This window comes from Lutra lutra, chromosome 1 (genome assembly GCF_902655055.1).
Source record: "Lutra lutra chromosome 1, mLutLut1.2, whole genome shotgun sequence".
In the NCBI taxonomy this organism is placed as follows: Eukaryota; Metazoa; Chordata; class Mammalia; order Carnivora; family Mustelidae; genus Lutra; species Lutra lutra.
Window position 1 is genome coordinate 160,309,784 of NC_062278.1, and position 21,025 is coordinate 160,330,808.

Consider the following 21,025-nt stretch of genomic DNA (forward strand, 5'->3'; position numbering starts at 1 on the left):
TATATAATATGATGACCACTGAATTTTACCATTTAATGTGATGACTATTACGATAGTTATAGGAATCCAAAACAGAGTTTTTATCCTATAAACAATAAGAACTTGTTAAACAAATGAATATATCAGACTGGAATTTGAACAGTAGAACACCGAAGAAGTTTAAAGCACAGCTGGTATGTTTTATTCTCTTAGCACTGTATGGAATGCATACCATTTTACAAGATGCAAACTGATGGACAGGTAGCACAACTATTCTAATACTCTTTCTGTAATTCCATTTTCGATTAAAATTATCTACTTAAAATTTGTAAAATATGAGATCCCTTACTGAATTCAGTTATCATAAAACCAGGGTTGGTAATCAGTGTTAAATGTATACTGAATATTTTTTGTTTGAAAAGCTTATTTTTCCACAGTACATGTGGCCACAAAAGAAAATTTAAATCTTTCATATTAAAGAACTACATCAATAGAGCCCATACTCTTTCTGGCACTTTGTCTGTAAGTGAACATGTATCTCAATTTTCCTGAAACTTCACTTTTAACATAAAAAGGTAAAAATAGCTATAATAACCTAAATGCACTAAAATATATATATATATTGTATATATATATATATTATATATATAATATATATATATATACAATATATATATCTCACTCACATCAAGTTACATATATCTAGGATTACATTACTTAAAAAAAACAAAACAAAAACCTTCCACACATAATTTCATTCAATTCCTTCCTTTCACAGAAAGGCTCCTAACATGGTTTGGCTAAGTTCTAAGACAGAGTAAAACAAGAAAGTTAACTCTGGGACTCTTGGTTTAGTACCATACCTCCTTCAGAGTACACAGATATACTGCCTAACTTACAGAGCTACCATACAAATTAGAAACAGTGTAAGGATAATCTCTCATATATGTAAAGCAGATAAGGCCTAATAAATGGATGACAAGTAGGCAATATATGGTAGAAAAGTAGTGATAAAATTTTCCTATTATATCACACTGACTCTCATCTATTAACAAGTTCAAGTTTCACCAAGGAAAATGATGAACATGTATGAAGGGTTCAAAGTAAAAATGATACTGGCTAATATTAATGGACAAAAAAAATAAATAAGAAGATAAAAAAATTACACATATAAGCCTACGTAGATATATGGAGAACACATATGAAATACGAATAAAAGCAATTAATACAATTTATTAAGTATTTAAGGGTATAAGAATCATGGAGTAAAGAAAACTTCAGTGTAGGGTGAGATTAATATGAAAAGCTCCCAGATACTGGAACCTGAAGTAATCTTTTAAAGAGAAAAACAGGAGTTCCTTTCTTTCTTTCTTTCTTTTTTTTTTCTTTAAAGATTTATGTATTTGAGAGAGAGATAAGAGAGGAGGGGCAGAAAGTGTCTCAAGCAGACTCCACATGGAATCTGATGTGGGGCTCAATCTCAGGACCCTGAGATCACACAACCTAAGCCAAAACCAAGAGGTGGACACTTAACTGACTATGCCACCCAGGTGCCCCAAGAGGAGAGGATTTCAAAAAGAAAGAACAGCACAAATTAGGAACAAATTAGGCCAGAACTAGCAACAGTGAGCAAGTTTCCGATTAGCTAAAGTGGAAAAGAGTACTTGCTAAAGATCACTGATAAATAAGGCTACTGAGAGGCAGAAGGGACATACATGCTGAGAGAATCAGAACACCAAAGGACAACCAAACAGAAGTTCTGAAAGCAGGACAGTCCTGGGAGGCAACAAACTATGACCAGTCGGATCATCAAACCCCATCTAGCCCTCCTTGTGTTAAAAAAAATAAGCAAGATACGTAATTAGAAGCAGGTATTGATTAAAAAGGGAATAATAAAGGGAAACTCACTAAGATGCTTCTGCTAAAAGGATAGCTAAACAATAAAAATAAAAAGAAGAAAGCAGTATGATACCAAACATGAATAAAAAGCTGACCAAAGATAATTCAAAAATAAGTGTAGAATTATGAAGCATTAATTCATTAAAGAAAAATCACAAACATCTGAAGTTTCCCTTAAATATTTCTTTTCTTCCCCCCTTAGATATTTCTACATAACAGGAACCAAATGTACTCATCAAAGCACTCCAAAAGACACATGAAGGTCACTCAGGTTTAGAAAGCAGGTCAAAACCAACGTAACCCCTAACCACTACACAAAGAAAAGCACTGTATTAGTATACTGTACTGTACTACAAACACACTACTGTAAGTGCACCGCAAAGTATGGCTGGCAGCCCAGACCAGTCTACAAACTGTGGTAAAAAAAATTGAGAGTGTTTATAACATAAAAGTTTAAAAACAATCTGACCAAAATAATTTTATTTACTGAATCTAATAACAAAAAACTGGGCCTTGAATTTTTTTCCCTTTCACTTTGCTGTAATTTACTTTCATTGTATTTTACAAAATATTCATCTGCAACAGACTAGCAACAAAAGAACAAGTCCTTCACATATAGTCTAACAAGTGGTGCTGTAGGAATGCAAACTGGAGTAGCCACTCTGGAAAACAGTATGGAGGGTCCTCAAAAAGTTAGAAATAGAGCTACCCTATGACCTAGCAACTGTACTGCTAGGTATTTACCCAAAGGATACAAACATAGTGATTCGAAAGGGGACATGCACCATGATGTTTACAGCAACATCATCAACAATAGTCAAACTACGGCAAAAGCCCAAATGTCCATCAACTGATGAATGGATAAAGATGATGCAAGGGACGTGAGTCTGTATTTAATGGAATATTACTCAGCCATCAAAAAGAATGCTATCGTTACGATGTGCAATGACGTGGATGGATCCAGAGTATATTATGTTAAGTGAATTAAGTCAGAGAAAGACAAATACCATATGACTTTACTTACATGTGGAATTTAAGAAACAAAACAGATGAACATATGAGAAGGGAAGAAAAAAAGGAGAGAGAAACAAATCACAAGAGATTCTAACAACAGAGAACAAACTGAGTGTTGATGGAGGGAAGTGGGTTGGGGGTAGGCTAGATGGGTGATGGGTATTACGAAGGGCACTTGTTATGATGAGCACTGGGTGTTCTATGTAAGTGATGAATCACTGAATTCTACTCTTGAAACCAATATTACACTGCATGTTACCTGGAATTTAAATAAAAAATTTTAAAGGGAAGAAAATAAACGAATAATTAAAGAGAAAGAAAAAGTCGTGCTGTAATAAATTTTTAATGTTACAAAAAAATAAAAGTTACAGTAAAACATTTTTAAATATGAAGTAAAAATCTATCAACAGTATATTTAGTGTGTTTTATGCTTTTTTTTTTGTCTCAAAGGAAATATTTAAATAGGCTTAAAATCTTTTATGTCTAGGCAACCTAAAATGCTAAGTAGATCTCTGGGTTGTACAAAATTACATTTTTGCATTCACAGAGAAAGAATTCTATTAAAAATGATGAGGGGGGAAAAAGTCAGTATGTCAAAACCTACAATAATTTTTAAGTAAAGTTAACTTACCCATTACTACATAGGACTTAAATCGTGTTGATAATCTGTCCACAAAGGCACTTAAAATTTCCAATCCCATTAATGATACCTACAGACAGAAAGAAATTTTGATGAATACAAAGTACCAATGCCTTCTTTCATATCAATTATAATCACTGACATACAAAGATCTTCATATATTATCAAGTTTTTAAAAAAAATAAGGACATTGAAGTGTTCAGGCGATAAAGGGTCATAAGATTAGGGCACCCTGTTCTCAAATGGTTCAATAATAATAATAATGATGACGATGTATAAATATGGCAGGAAGATAGCAAGTTACCATGTTAATAAATGGTAAATTAGGTGATGGGTACAAAGAAGTTTACGGACTATACACGCAACTTTCCTATAATGTTGAAATGTTTCCTAAATGAAAGTTAAAATAACAGCACCTTTAATTATACAGAAATTCCAGCTTTTGTCTAGGATAACAGACACCGGAAAACAATACCACTCCCACTGTAACAAGAAAAAGCCAAATAATCTATAGAACCATATCTATTCTTGAATCCATCAGAAATCCATCAGTTATAGGATAATCAACTAGCCTGAAATTTAAGGAAAGACAGATGTCCCCAAGGAGAGATGGGACATAAGCAATAGGACACATGTGGCTGTGGACAGAAGGAAAATGAAAATGTGATACAAGTGGGTTAAGAGTTCAACTATATTTAATTCATTGTTAATAGCTGGATGTAGGTTAGCATGAAAATACATAATCCCAGTAGCCAGAGACACAAAAGGAGAGACACCCATTTACAGGCTCTTTCGCCACAAACCTCCACTGGACACTCGAAATTGGAAAAAGTATCTCTTGGTTGTACAGGTCTGACAGAGGGAGGCAGCTGCCTATGTAGGAAAGGCACAAACCTTTCCTTTCCCATACTCGTAAGAAATAAAGATATAAAGCTATTGAGAGAAAGACAAAAACTGTCACCTTAGGACACAGGTAAAAACTCACTGCTGCTGAGCAAAAAGAAAAGAAAAAAAGTTCTCTACTTCAGAGGGAGAAGCAGAAAATCTTCCTGGGCTCAAATGATTAGAAGTCTACAGTTGAGGAGAAGCAGGATTTCTGTTAAAGTCTCATCCCCCAGACTCAAGAACAAAGGGCTCCTAAGACTGAGGCTGGACCAGAAAAACAGAGAACACTCCCACTCCCCACATCTAGGTTAGCAAGGACAGTGTAAGGAGCAGTTTACCATTGGAGACAAGAACATGGAGAAAAACCCTGTATGAAGCACAGGAAAAAAGGGAAGGTATAAAGTGAAGGGTGTTACAAAAACACCGAGTGACCAATAATTAATTCCACTCTTAGGTATATATCCAAAGGAATTAAAGTAGGACACACACAGATACCTGAAAGCCAATGTTCATTACAGCATTATTCATAATAGCTAAAAGGTGCAAAAGCCCACATGTCCTTCAACTAATGGATAATGAAAATGTGATATATGCACTCAATAAAAAACGTGGTCTTAAATAGAACTGATTGGTGTATGTTACAACATGAATGAACCTTGAAAACATTGTAAGTGAAACCAAAAAAGTCACATATGGTCAGATGTTGTATGATTAAATTTATAAGAAATGTCCAGAATAGGCAAACCTATAAAGATAGAAAGCAAATTAGTGGTTGCCTAGAACTAGGGAATGTGGGGGGATAAGGTCGTATCTCCAAAAGGGTACAGGGATCTTCTTGAGGTGATGGAAATATTCTAAAATTAACTGTGCTGATGGTTGTGCATATCTGTAAATATACTTAAAAAATCAAAGAACTGTACACTTCAGTTGACTAAATTGTGTAGTATGTAAATTATACCAATAAAGCTGTTAAAACATAATTGAAAAATCTACAAATAGACTCACAGACTTAATAGACTTTATAGATGATAAAAGCAGTATCTCAAATAAGCAGGAAAAACATGCATACTTGGTAAGATCTCATTTAGGAATCTATCCCCAAGATACACTAACAAAACTGTTAAAGAACATGTAAATAATATTCATTGTAAGAGACCAGAAACTATCCAAACATCAATATGAGACAGGTTTAATAAACTATAGTATACCCATAATATAGGGTACCATAACACTTTAAAAATAACAATGAGGACTACCTTAATTCTGCTACGTAATAACCTCCATGATATTGTTTTAAGATATATTTATTTTAGTGAGAGAGAGTGAGCAGGGGGAGAGAGGGGAGAGAATCTCAAGCAGGCTCCCCGCTGAGTGTAGAGCCCCACTCGAGTCTTGATCTCATGACTCTGAGATCATGATCTAAGCCAAAATCAAGAGCCAGATGCTTAACCAACTGAACCACCCAGGTGTACCTCCATGATATATTGTTAAGTGAAACAAGCCAAGTTGGGACAATGCGTATATATATACAGAGAGTACTACAAGTAGATATAGTTAGAAACATTTACTAAAAATAACAGCAATGGAGGGGCACCTGGGTGGCTCAGTTGTTAAGCGTCTGCCTTTGGCAGAAGTCATGATCCCAGGGTCCTGGGATTGAGCCCCACATTGGGCTCCTTGCTCAGTGGGAAGCCTGCTTCTCCCTCTCCCACTCCCCCTGCTTGTGTTCCCTCTCTCGCTGTGACTCTCTCTGTCAAATAAATAAATATTAAAAAAAAATAACAGAAATGGAATAATAATCAGGAAAAAAATTTTATGGTTAGGAACAGACTATTAGGAATAGAGAAGGAAGCCAGACTATTTTGAATACACTATTTCATTGAAAACAAAATAAGTGAACCTAAATGCATACTAAATTAGTATTATAACCACACAGAAGACTATTTCAAGTGACTTTAAACTACAGTACTTTGATTAACTCTCTCCAGGGGGATATACTCTAAGAACATACACTAAACTCTTTAAAAAAGAAACTTCAACGCTTTTAGAAATCTTTTCGATTGAAGGAGATAGAAGACATACAGAAGTAGTATAAAAAAAAATGCAGTCCTGAAACTAAATTAGAATCACTATGAACTCATGATATATTTTTCTTCAAAATTAAGATAAAACCGATCCTGTTCATGAAAAAAATCTACGAACAAGTAACACCGAGTTCCACTAGCACTCATATATATACTATTTCCCACTAAAAAGAACAAGAGAAGTGGCTGATTCCAGGGTAGAAGCAGGAAATAGGACATTTTGTGATACCAGCTAGTGAATATGCTATAAGAGATTACTAGGGTCATGTCAAGATACAACATTTAAATATTAACAAGGATAATAACTGCACTGTCTTAAAACACACTAGATATGTTTAAATGCAAAAATTCATAATGATAAAAACTATTTGGAGAATATTGGAAGATGCTTAAAAGACCACCCTAATATTTTGACAATTAGTAATGAAAGGAAAGAATCATATGAACTACAGGCATACCTCAGAAATACTGTGGATTCTGTTCCAGACCACTGAAATAAAGGGAATATCGCAACAAAGTGAGTCAAGTGAATTTTTTCATTTCCCAGTGCATATAAAAGTCATGTTTACCCTGTATTTTGCTGTAGTAAGCATGCAATATCATTATGTCTTAAGAAAAGTGAATACCTTAAAAATAAAATACTGCTAAAAAATATTAGCCATTATCTGAGCTTTCAGCAAGTTGTAATCTTTTGGCTGGTGGAAGGTCCTGCCTTAATGTTGATGGCTGCTGACCAATCAGTGTGGTGGTTGCTAAAGGCTCGGGTGGCTATGGCAATTTCTTAAAAATAAGACAATAAAGTTTGCCACAATTGACTTTTCCTTTCATGAACGATTTCTCTGTAGCATGTGATGCTGTTTGATAGCATTTTACCTACAGAATTTCGTTCAAAATTGAAGTCAATATTCTCAAACTCTGATGCTGCTTATCATCTAAATATATGTAATATTTTAAATCTTTAGCTGTCATTTCAACAATCTTCACAACATCTTCACCAGGAGTAGACCCAGCCCAAGAAAAACTATTTCCTTATTCATAAGAAGCAACTCCTCATGTGCTCAAGTTCTATCATGAAACTGTAGCAACTGAATCACATTTTTAGGATCCTTTTCTTTCTTTTTTTTAAAGGTTTTTTTTTTTAATTCCAGTTAGTTTACATACAGTGTTATATGACTTTCAGGTGTACAATGTAGTAATTCAACACTTACATCACTCTGTGCTTATCACTACAGATACATTCTTTAATAGCCATCACTATTTAACCCACCAGAATACCCAGTGGGAAAAAGACGGTCTCTTCAACAAATGGTGTTGGGAAAACTAAAAAGCAACATGCAAAAGAATAAAACTGAACCACTGTCTTACACCTTACACAAAAATAAACTCAAAATGATCAAAGACCTAACTGTAAGACCTGAAACCATGAAAGTCCTAGGAGAGAACATAGGTTTAACTTCTTTGATACTGGCTGTAGCAACCTCTATATGTCTCCTGAGGCAAAGGAAACAAAAGCAAAAATAAATCATTGGGACTAGATCAAGATAAAAAAATTACTGTGCAGAGAAGACTCCACTTCTAATTCTAGTTCTATTGCTATTTCTACCACATCGGCAATTATGCCCTCCACTGAACACCTCAAAGCCATCAAATTCCAAACTCCTGTTTATGTTGATATTTTGAACTCTTCCCAAGAATCAGGAATGTTCCTGGCATCTAAAAGGGTGAATCCTTTACAAAAGGCTTTCAATTTACTTTGCCCACATCCATCACAGAATCACCATCTATGGCAGCTATAGTCTTATGAAGTATGTTTCTTAAATAAGATTTTAAAATCAAAATTACTCCTTGAGGGGGCGCCTGGGTGGCTCAGTGGGTTAAAGCCTCTGCCTTTGGCTCAGGTCATGATCCCAGGGTCCTGGGATTGAGCCCCACATCGGGCTCTCTGCTCTGCAGGGAGCCTGCTTCCTCCTCTCTTTCTCTCTGCCTGCCTCTCTGCCTACTTAAGGATCTCTGTCTGTCAAATAAATAAATAAAATCTTTAAAAAAAAAATTACTCCTTGATCCATGGGCTGCAGAATGGATATTGTGTTAGCAGGCACGATGACAACAGTAACTCTCATTGTACATCCCCACTGCAGCTCTTGGGTGACCAGGCACATTGTCAATGAACAGTAGTATTTTGAAAGGAATCTTTTTTTCCTTAGCAGTAGGTTTCAGGAGTGGTTTAAAGTATTCAGGAAACCATGTTGAAAATACATGTGCTCTCCCCCAGGCTTTGTTGTTCCATTTATGGAGCAACAGGAGAGTAGATTTAGCATAATTCTGAAGGGCCTTAGGATTTTCACAATGCTAAGTGAAGCAGTGGCTTCACCTTGAAGTCAAGAGGCATCATTATCCCATAAGAAGAGAGTCACCCTGTCGTTTGAAGCCAAGCATTGACCTCTCCTCTCTAGCTGTCAAAGTCCTAGATGGCATCTTATTCCTAATATAAAGTTGTTCCGTCTACATTGAAAATCTGTTGTTTAGTGTAGCTACCTTCATGCATCATCCTAGCTAGATCTTCTGAATGATTTGTTGGAACTTCTGTACCAGCACTTTGCTGCTCCACCGTTCATTGTTAAGTGAACCTTAAACCTCATGAACCAACTTCTGCCTTCAAACGTTCGCAGCTTCCTCACCAATCTCAGCCTTCACAGAACTGAGGAGAGTTAGGGCCTTGGACAATGCTCTGGCTTCAGGTAGTGATGTGGTCACTTTGATCTTCTATCCAGACCATGAAAACTCTGTCTCTATATCAGCAATAAAGCCATGTTGCTTTCTTATCATCTGTGTGTTCACCGGAGTAGCACTTTTAATTTCCTTCAAGAACCTTTCCTTTGCAGTCACAAGTTGGCTGTTTGTCACAAGAGGCCTAGCTTTTGGCCTCTCTCAGCTTTTGACTTGCCTTCCTCACTAAGCTTAATCATTTCTAGCTTTTGATTTAATGTGAGAGACACACAACTCTTTCTTTCACTTGAATATTTAGAGGCCATTGTACAGCTATTAACTGGCCTCATTTCAATATGGTTGTGTCTCAAGAAATAGGGAGAGGGAGAAAAACAGGAAATGACTGGTCAGTGGAGCAGTAAGAACACTTTTATTGATTAAGTATGCCATTTTGAATGGGTGTGGTTCCAACAATTACAATAGTAACATTAGAGATCACTGATTACAGATCATCCTAACACATTATAACAAAAAAATCAGAAATACTGCAAGAATTACCAAAATGTAACATTGTGATAACCAAGTAACCAAATGCTGTTGGGAAAAGGGCACCAATTGACTTGTTTAATGTACCGTTGCCACAAACCTTCAATTTGTGAAAAATGCTGTATCTATGAAGCACAATAATGTAAGGCAAACAAAATGAGGTATGTCTCCCTTTCTATTATAAACTATGCCAATGAGTAACCAAATAGAAGTAAATGGTCCAAGCTTCTCTTTATAAAAGGATTCTAATTAATACGTGAGGGAACGACAAAATTAAAGTATCATTTTGCAAACCCTAATGAATTAAGGGATCTAAACACTGAACATTAATGGTTGCTAACACCATAAAAAGCACATAACACCTTATGTGCTTTCTTGACATTATGTGCCTCCTGGGGTCGGGGGGGCGGCACTGAATCTGACCAAGCTATAGGTCCAACTACCAATTTATAGGAAATAGAGAGGAACTAACATCATAGGCATGAAATCAGCAAAGCACACCTGTGGGAAACTCTACAAATAAAATCAAGAATTTTTTAAAAATCTACAAATAAAATCCAGGAATTTTTAAAAAGAGACACTGAGGGAGAAACAAATTCAAAGAAAGACACCTAAAGGTGTCCATACCCTAACCTCTAAGACCTGTGGGTATGTTACTTATGTGGTAAAAAGAACTTTAAAGATGTGGTAAAGGTCTTAAAATGGGGAAATTACTCTAGGTTATCCTGGGCCCAATATATCACAAGATCCCTCATAAAAGAGAGGCAGGAGAAGAGGCAGAGCTGCAATAATAAAAGCAGTAGTGAGAAAGATCTGAAGGTGCTATACTGCTGGCTTTGAAGACAGAGGAAGAGACCATAAAGCCAAGAAAGGTGTGCAGTTTCCAGAATATGGACAATCATCACCTTGAAGTTCTTTAGAAGAATGCATCTTTAGAAGAATACAATCTTGCTGAAACCTTGATTTTATCCCAATGAAACCCATTTAGAAATTGAGCTCTAAAACTAAAAGAAAATAAATCTTTTATGTTGTTTTAGGCTACTAAGTGTGTGGTAACTTGTTACAGCAGCAACAGGAAACTAATATATTAATGAATCACAATGTGGAAATCTTATGTGGATCCTGATTTTTCTTGAAATAATTAAAGGGGTGCCTGGGTAGCTCAGTCAGATAAGTGTTCAATTCTTGGTTTCAGCTCAGGTCTTGATCTCAGGGTCGTGAATTCAAGCCCCGCACTGACCTCAATGCTGGGTGGGAGCCCACTAAAATAAACAAATAAATAAAATGACTAATTAAAAAATTTGTATAATATCTTAAAAATTAGAAATTTGACCCTGCATATTTGATATCAAGGAATTTTTTTTACATTTGATAATGGTAGTGAGGTTAACAATTTTTTAATATATATATTTTTAAAATGTAGGCTCCATGCCCAGTTGGGAAACCAACTGGGGCTTTAAGTCAAGACCCTGAGATCAAGACCTGAGTTGAGGTCAAGAGTTGGACCCTTAACTGCCTGAGCCACCCATGCACACCAACAATTTTTTTAAAGAATACTTATCTTCAAGACACTAAATAAAAAGTTTCATTGATGAAACAATGTATCTGTGATTTGTGACAAAATGATGAGCATGATTAGCCATGGACGGATGAGTGTTGTGAGTGGATTTGTTATTTTATTCTGCCTACCTTTATGTATGTTCAAAATTCTTTAGAGTAAAAAGTTAAAAAAAAAAACAAACAAACTACAGGAAGTGTGATTCCTAATAGTGAAATGAACATACCCTTGAAACAAAAGAACTCAATGCCCACACTCTTTTACTCAACCTCATCCTAAGAGTCTTAGCCAATGCACCCAAACCAAGCAAAACTAAAGAACAGGAGGAATACTATCTTCATTGTCTGGTAGTATTATACAATAGTCCCCTGTTATCCCCAGTTTTGCCTTCCACAGCCTGAATTACCCAAGGTCAAATGTGGTTCAAAAGTAGATAATCCTCTTCAGAAATCAATAATAGCCTAACACTATGTTACAATGCCTACATCATTAACCTCACTTCATCTCATCACTTCATCCCACATCATCACAAGAAGGGTAAGTATAGTACAAGGAGATTTTAAGCGAGACCACATTCACGTAACTTTTATTATAGTATATTGTTATAAATGTTCTGCCTTATTATTACTGTTAATTTCTTTTTTTTTAAAGATTTTATTTATTTATTTGACAGAGAGAAATCACAAATAGGCAGAGAGGCAGGCAGAGAGAGAGGAGGAAGCAGGCTCCCTGCTGAGCAGAAAGCCCGATGCGGGGCTCGAACCCAGGACCTGGGATCATGACCCGAGCCGAAGGCAGCGGCTTAACCCACTGAGCCACTCAGGCGCCCCTATTACTGTTAATTTCTTATGGTGCCTAACATAAATTAAACTTTATCATAGGTATGTATGTATAAGGAAAAACACCGTACACATATATATAGGTACTCTCTGCTATTTCCAGCATCTGCTAGGGTGTCTTGGAAATGTGTCCCCCCATGGATATGAGGAGGGACTACCATATGTAGAGAAAACCTAAAAGAATCCATCAACTGCAGAAAAAATGTTTTGAATTATAAGCAGGTTGGCCACAAAATCAATATCCAAAATGCCATTTCATTTCAATATATCAGAAAGCATAATTTTAAAAATAATAAATAGCATTTATACTCTTAACTATGAAAATAAATCTAACAAAACGTGTGTAAGACCTATTGGGAGAAAATAATGAAACATTAATGAAACACATTAAAGAAAACATAGGAGCACCTGGGTGGCTCAGTCGGTTAAGTATCTGCCTTCGGCTCAGGTCATGAACCCAGGGTCCTGGGATCGAGCCCCACATCAGGCTCCCTGCTCAGCGGAGAGCATGCTTCTCACTCTCCCTCTCCCTCCACCGGTGCTCACTCACTCACTCACTCACTCACTTTCCCTCTCTCAAATAAATACATAAAATCTTAAAAAAAAAATTTTTTTTCATGGGTAAAAGAGATCATTATAAAGATATCGAGTCTTCTCCCCCAAAAGAGGATACACACAAAATAGATAATCACGTCAAAAAATGGGCAGAAGACGTGAAGAGACACTTCTCCAAAGAAGACATACAAATGGCTAACAGACACATGAAAAAATGTTCATCATCATTAGCAATTAGGGAGATTCAAGATTCAAACCAAAACCACATTGAGATACCACCTTATGCCAGTTAGAATGGCCAAAATTAAGAAGACAGTAAACAATATGTGTTGGAGAAGATATGGAGAAAGGGGAACCCACTGTTGGTGGGAATGCAAGTTGGTGCAGCCACTTTGGAAAACAGTGTGGAGATTCCTTAAGAAAAACAGAGCTTCCCTATGACCCTGCAATTGCACTACTGGGTATTTACCCCAAAGGTACTGATGTAGTGGAAAGAAGGGCCATCTGTACCCTAAGGTTCATAGCAGCAATGGCCACAGTTGTCAAACTGTGGAAAGAACCAAGATGTTCTTCAACGGACGAATGGAGAAAGAAGATATGGTCCATATATACAATGGGGTATTATGCCTCCGTCAAAGGATGAATACTCAACTTTTATATCAACATGGACAGGACTGGAAGAGATTATGCTGAGTGAAATAAGTCAAGCAGAGAGAGTCAATTACCATATGGTTTCACTTACTTGTGGAGCATAAGGAATAACAAAGAGGACATTGGGAGATGGAGAGGAGAAGTGAGTTGGGAGAAATCAGAGGGAGAGACAAACCATGAGAGACTGTGGACTCTGAGAAACAAACTGAGGGTTTTGGAGGGGAGAGGGTTGGGGGTTGAGTGAGCCTCCTGGTGGATATTATGGAGGGCACATATTGCATGGAGCACTGGGTGTGGTGCATAAACAATGAATTTTGGAACACTGAAAACAAATAAAGTAAAATAAAATGAAAAAAAAAAAAAAAAAAAAAAAGAGGACACTCAATGCAATTCCAATAAAAGCCCCGATTTTCTAGTGCAGCTTGACTAACTGATTCTAAAATTCACATGCGGTAGTAACTAAAGACCCAATAGTAAGCCAACACATTCCTAAAGAATATGGTGAGTGAATCTGATATAGCAAATGTCAAGATTTACTATGGAGCTACAGACAAATGATTTCCTGAATTTCCATTTAGACATCTTTCAACTTAGCCTATATCTTGGCCAAGGGTCATTTCAGTAGAATAAGAAAATCATAAAGAAAGAAGAGAAGAAAACTAGAGCTATATTTCAATTTGCTCCTCAGCACTTCCTTAGGAATTCAAATGCCTCCATTCAGGTCTTTTATTTATTTTTTTTAAAGATTTCATTTATTTATTTGAGAGAGGGAGAGAAAACCATGAGCAGAGGGGAGGGGCAGAGGGAGAAGCAGGCTCCCCACTAAGCAGGGAGCCTGACACAGGGCTCGATTCTGGGACTCTGGGATCATGACCTGAGCCAAAGGCAGACTGCTCAACCGACTCAGCCTCCAGGCACCCCTCCATTCAGGTCCTTTAAAACATAAAAGCAAAAGTGTACCTTCTAAAAGGTACATATAAAATAAAAAAGCAAAAATAAAAACATTAAATATATAAATATAAAAGTATAAAACATCAAAATATTACAAAAACTAAAAACAAAAATAACATTTTTTAACAGGTAGAAAAACAGAAACTCTAAAAAGCAAATTTGGGGCTAAGACCAAGCTTAAATTTTAGGGTGTTTCGAAGTCCTAAAACAGAAATTTTAAAAGGTTTATAAAATTTTGTTTTATAAAATGAAATAAAACCCAGAACCTTTAGGGTCATTTTCCCATTCTCTTTCTCACTCTCTCTTTTCACATCTGAATCACAAGTGGTTTAACATATCTGAGTAACTAATGTGATGTCAATAAAATCACACTCAAGTTGTCACATTGGCTGGAGTTTCATTCAATTCAGTAGGTTTAATTTTCCAAATAGTTTAAATCAGAAATGTTGTCAAACAACAGCAAAGCTAAATAAATGCACGAGATAGAAACCCAAAGAGAAATATCAGGTTATTTTTATTTAATTATATAAATAATAATACTATTTCCCTCCAAAAAGGGAGGGAAACAAATGACAAAATTAAAGATACTGGTTAATCCTAGATCAAGTGAGGGAGACAAGACAGAAGTATAATCCAATATTTCTACTTCTAGACATATACCCAAAAACAGTTATTCTAAACTGAGGGAGTGGGTAATACAACACACTATTATTTCTTGGAGCTGTGCAGCCCAAAGCGCTACTGTCAGCCATTCAAGTAAATGAAAATCCTGTTTGAAATTATCAGCCTAGAACCTTTCTTTCGCATGGTTTTAGTACATAAGTTTTCCAGCTGATAAATCAAGGGACAAACGTGCTTTAATTTAGATTCAACAAACACTGAGAGCTTGGTATGGGTATAAATGCTGGGGGGTGGGTACATACCCGAAGGGGAATCTTAAGAAATTCCAATTCTTTTGATTTTTAAGTAAACTCCTCCATCAATTTGCCCAGTATAGGACAGGCACTTGAGAAAGGCAATTATCCTTAATTCCTCTCTCTCAACCTGACAGGAGGTCCAGTTGGCTCTATCACCACTTCTCAACCTGGCCATTGCTACCAAACCAGTCTTAGCCACCATCATCTCTCTGGTTCTTCTGTTGCTCCTTTATGGTCTACTCTCCAAAAAGCAGCCACCCTTCCACATAAAATCCTCCAATGACTTAGAATAAAATCCTGTAAGGCTCTTTCCACCTGCCCCCCAATTTCATCCTTCTTAACACCTCACTCACTTATAAATTCTAGCCATGCTGTCCTTCTTTATGTTCCTCCACTGAACTAGGACCTCCACATTTGCAGTTTCCTCTGCCTAAATCATTCTTCACTCCTTTATTTATTTCACATCATACCCAATTTCACCTCACTTTCTTGACTACCTGCATCCTGCCCAACACTCTCTATTACCTTCACTGCTTTTTTCTCCAAAGTACTTACCTCCTCTAACATACTATAGTTCTAGTTATTTATCTTTGTGTATTTCTCTACCTCCACTAGAATCTAAGTCCACAAAGGCAAGGATTTTGGTTTTCTCACTACTGGATCTGAAGTGCCTAGAAAGAGTGCCTGCTCATGGTAGGTCCTCAATAAATATCCCAATGAAGCTAAATGAATGAGCTTTATTAGTCTTACTCATAGCTGGATCTTCAGTATCTAGAACAATACCCAGCATATAGTATAATCACTCAAATTTTTGGAAGTAATGATGATTATTAAGATACTCAAATTCTAAGATACTATCAAATCTGAAGAAAATTATATTTTGCTCAGCATAATTTGAAATTTAAGTACGGGGGCGCCTGGGTGGTTCAGTGGGTTGAGTCTCTGCCTTCAGTTCAGGTCATGATCTCAGGGTCCTGGGATTGAGCCCCGCGTCGGGCTCTCTGCTCATTGGGGAGCCTGCTTCCCTCTCTCTCTCTGCCTGCTTCTCTGCCTACTTGTGATCTCTGTCAAATAAATAAATAAAGTCTTAAAAAAAAGAGAAAGAAAGAAATTTGGAAGTACAATTCTCTATTTTGTGCATGTTCAAAAAAAATTCTATGATACACTTTTTTTCTTAAAGACTTAAATATGTGTCATTGCACCTTGGATAAAAAATGATGACCTAGTTTGATAATTAGTTTTTAAAACCCAAACAGGAAACTAACCCAAATGCCCTCTAACAACATCAGAAAATTTATAAACAGCATTCAGTAGAAAGAAGAGAACTAATGATTCAAAAAGGAGAAAGTAGAATTGATGAATTAATAACCTTAAGTAGGCAAGAGACTATGGAATCCACCATTCATGTAGAGGGACTGATTTAGTAAGTGAAACAGAGAATAAGGTAGAACATACGGTACAGCTGTAAGGGAGTGTGGAGATAAGGTTGTAGAAGCCTGCAGCAGTTTTGTTCTGATTGTGGAAACTGTCTCAGGCTACAGTATCTAGTAAGGAGCATGGAGAGAATGTGTAGTAAGGAGATGAGAACCTGCATCAGATTCCTGACAGATTCTAATTCTTAAGGACCAACTTAAAGGAAAATACAGCACTAAGAAGTAGTGCTTAAAGACATTAAAGAAAAATTGGGATACTGTGGTATCACAGAAGCCACAAGATGTATTTCAAGAGATGGGACTGTTCAAATGCACTGATGGCACATCTTCAGAGTGAAATGGTCCAAAGCCAACTCACCATGGCCAACACAGAAGGTGACATGATGGTACATCTGAAGAGTGAAATGGTCCAAAGCCAACTCCCTGTGGCAAAGCGAACACCCTATGGCCAGCATAGAAGGTAACACCCTTCACTTGGGAAGGGAAGCAAGCATTGCAGAAAAGCTTTCTATAACAGCTTATGTTGCAACATAAAATCAATTATCTTGAGTGTGCATACATCCTTACAGTGTAAGTAAATTTAGTTTGTTTCTCCCAAAGAAATAGTAACCTCCCAAATCGTACTGATATAGTATTAAACATTAACATTTTCTAAAATTTTTTAAAAAGAAAAATAATGCAATAGTATGTAACAGAGCATCAAGTTGGTTAATTCCCATATGGTTTATTATCTTCATAAAAGTCAACCCCTTCCAAAACTCATGTAAGTTTCGCCATTAAATCTGCACAGTAAATGCAGAGTTTGACTTTCTACTCTATGAGAATACAGCTTTCAAAGTACAGCCTATTCGCAGGATTATTAGTATAAATTACTTAGAAGAATCACTTCATCTGTAGATTTGAGCCAGCATTTTAAAGCAACACTGCCACCAGAAGACTAGAAAGAAAAATAACTGCTAAAAACTACAGTGCAGGCTAATTACAGAACATTTACCTGGTTTCTCAACCTAGCTATATTACAGCCTGCCTACTAACAGCTCTTCAAAAACACTCATTCTTCTCGGAACTCGGAATTTTTTCATCCGTCAGCTAACCCAACAAGACACGTTTCACTAGGTCACCTACTAGCACACAGGTTTCAAATCTGAGTCAGTCTTCAAGTGCAGCAAAACAAATTAACAGGGAGCGTTCAACTGCTTTCTGTAGACAATAAATGAAAAACAAATACATGATGCCCTGGGGTCAGCATCTTTGTATTAGATTAACGGTAACTTAATCAGGCACCCGATTAAGCTCTAAAGATCCCTTAGAGACGAAGAGCACAACCTTCCAGACTCAAAATGTATAAAAGAAAAAAAGCAACAAGATTAAGTAGGATAAAAAGCACTAATTAAAAGGGATCAACTTGACACACTCTTTTGAACTTAAAAATTGTATCCTAATGTCCCGTCCTTATCTAGATAGTGTTTACAAGGTAGGTACAAATGCAGTCTTCAATCACTTCATGTATGCAAAGCATCGATGATTTTTTAAAATAGGTGATTAAACATTGTGTCCTAATGCCAAAAAAATCCGCACTGTGTCACGGAATCGCTGAATTTGTCATTGTTCAGAACTGGGGAAAACTTGGTCCTGGTGGAAACTAAGTCCCCGGCTCACGTCCAGGGACCCCTGAGCCAACAGGTTTCCCCTTCACTTGGCGGTTCCGAGGCGCCCAGCGCGCCCCGGGGGGCTCGCCTGGCTGCTGGCGCACGTCCGGGATTAAAGGGCTGGCGGGAGAGGGCGTGCCCGGCCCGGCCGCGCCGCCGCCGCCGCCGCTTACCCGGTAGTTGCTCGAGCCCACCCAGCCGGTGAGCGCGTCGACCGTCCTGCCCAGGCGGCCCAGGTCCTCCTCCAGGTCCGGGATGGCGCCGGGGGCGCCGAGATAGAGCAGCAGCTCCTGGCCGACCTGCAGACGGCCGCCGACGTCCTTCTGTTGCACCTGGGCGCTGAAGTACTCCATGCTGCGGGGCTCCATGGCCGCCCGCCCGCCCGGGAGCGACCAACTTTTGCCGAGCGCCGCCCAGCCGCCAGTGCGGGTCCCCGCGGGAACGAGCGGGACGCGCTCGGTCCGGCCGACGCGCGGCTCGCGGGACGCGGCGGGACTAGCGCCAGGCGCTGAGCGGCCCCCAAACTAGTCAAACTCGGCGCCCCCCGCCACCCAGCCCGCTTTAGAGGCCGCGGCCGCCGGCTACGTCAGCACGCGCATGACGTCAGCGCGACGCGGGCGAGCACCCGCCTTTCTCGGCTGCCGCTTCCCGGCGGCTGCTGCTCGGGAGGAATCATCCGGACGAAGTGGGACCTCTGGCGGGAGTTGGGGTCGAACTGGGTCAGCACCTCTGTAAGAGACTGGCCCGTATCGGGCGCCCACTATCACAGTGTCCTTCCCTCACTCTGTAAAATAGAGAAGTTTTCTTTTGCTTGAAATCAGTACCTGGGAAAGTTTCTGGCACTCGGAAATCCCACTTCCCCATCTCCACACTCGTTTTTTTGTTTTTGTTTTAGTTTTTGTTTTAACCTTGTAAGAATACACTTCCTCGTAGAACACCATGACTCCTGCTTCCAGCCACCATCGTCGGTTGGGTCACCATGTAATTCTTTTTGTTTTTAACCGAGGTTTAATTTACATGGAATAAAATACACGTATTTTAAGTGTACAGCCCATGAGTTTTGGGCAAACGTATTCACCAGGGTAACGACAGCACCAAAGAATATATAGCGCATTTCCACCACTCTGATAAGTTCTAGGAACTTCCCAGTCAATAACCACTCCCTCCAAAGCAATTCTAATCTAATTTCTATTACCTTAGCGTAGTTTTCCCCGTTCTTTAACATCACATCACTTCATACAGTCTGTAGCCTTTGGAGCCAGACTTCTTCCCCTTAGCGTAGTGTTTCGAGATCCACCCAGTACTGTTGGTATTTCAGTAGTCCTTCTTTATTGCTGGGTAGAATTCCATGGTATGGAAGCAGTACAATTGTTGACCCATTCATCTGTGTATAGACTTTTACGTTTTCAGCTTTTTAATAATTACATATAAAGCCGCTATAACCGTTAGTGTATAAGTCATGGTGTCGACACATGTTTTCGTTTCTCTTGGGTAAACACCAAGGACTGGAATTACTAGGTCTTCAGATGCACATGTATTTAACTTGGGGAGAAACTGCCAAATTGTTGTTCAAAGTGGCTGGACTATCTTAACGCTCTGACCAGCTTGAGAGTTCCAGTTGCTCCACATTCTCCACCCTATTTAGTATGGTTAGGTTATTAGTTTTAGAAATTTTAGTGAGTGTTCCTATAACCAAAAGTGACCACTGCTCTTGGCCCTCCATTCATTTTTCTGAACTCGGGGATCACACTAGATAATCTTTAAGTCATAAGAAAAGTAAATAGTCCTCAAGTTATATGATAATACTGTGGCATTTGAATAACGCTGGAAGTAGTTATAAAATGCTTGGTAAACTCTGGTTACTATTACCCATATACACCTGTGTGTGTTTTGTTAATTCATCAACAAATATCTTCTGAGCACTTGTTACATGCCAGACATTGCCAGAGTCCACTGATAAAAAGTTCACTTAAATCTCCACCCATTACAAACTCAAATAGAGACCTCCCCCCAAAAAAATAAAAAATAAAAATAAAAAATCAGTATTTCCAGGATGCTACAGTGGAATAAGCAAAGGGTTTTGGGAAGCCTAGATGAGAGGTTACTTATTTAGAAAGTACCAAGAATGGGAGTAGGGGAGTTGTTAATCAGGGAGGGCTTCCTACAAGAGGTTATCTTTAAATTAAGATTTGAGGGTACATAGGAATTAACTAATTAAGGAAGTGGATTCCTGGGGAATAGGTTATCTACAAAATGTAGTTTTAGGGTGCCTGGGTAGCTCAGTGGTTAAAGCCTCTGCCTTCAGCTCAGGTCATGATCTCAGGGTCCTGGGATCAAACCCTGCATCAGGCTTTCTGCTCAGCAGGGAGCCTGCTTACCCTTCTCTCTCTCTGTGCCTGCCTCTCTGCCTATCTGTGATCTCTTTCTGTCAAATAAATAAATAAAATCTTTTAAAAAATGTAGTCTTGACTGTTGTAATACTATAAAATATAAAAACTACATATTTCTCTATATCACTGTTGTCTATCATAGGTTAAACATCATTAGAACAGAAAGTTCTCAGACTTTCTAGTTCACAGCAATTAGTATCTCAGTCATTTTTTTACACACCTCTAAACAACAACAACAACAAAAAAGTAAGAAATACCACCTACTGAATAGTAAGATCCAAACAACTTAATGAGTATTCATATCTTAGTAGACTTATGAAAAATAATAC

The 21,025-nt window shown here is 37.9% G+C and overlaps 1 protein-coding gene across 47 annotated transcripts in view; it reads right to left on the reverse strand.

The window, feature by feature from the left end:
* The window catches only part of CLASP2 (cytoplasmic linker associated protein 2), a 181,691-nt gene extending 162,811 nt beyond the window's left edge, over positions 1 to 18,880 (reverse strand). For all 47 annotated transcript variants that reach the window (XM_047741973.1, XM_047741900.1, XM_047741956.1 and 44 more), the window contains exons 1-2: positions 18,480 to 18,880; positions 3,524 to 3,602 (exon numbers count right to left, since the gene is read on the reverse strand). In XM_047741973.1, the coding sequence (XP_047597929.1) occupies positions 3,524 to 3,602; positions 18,480 to 18,674 (274 nt within the window). In that variant the 5' untranslated portion in view covers positions 18,675 to 18,880. The remainder of the gene's footprint in view (positions 1 to 3,523; positions 3,603 to 18,479) is intronic.
* Positions 18,881 to 21,025: the final 2,145 nt, after the last annotated feature.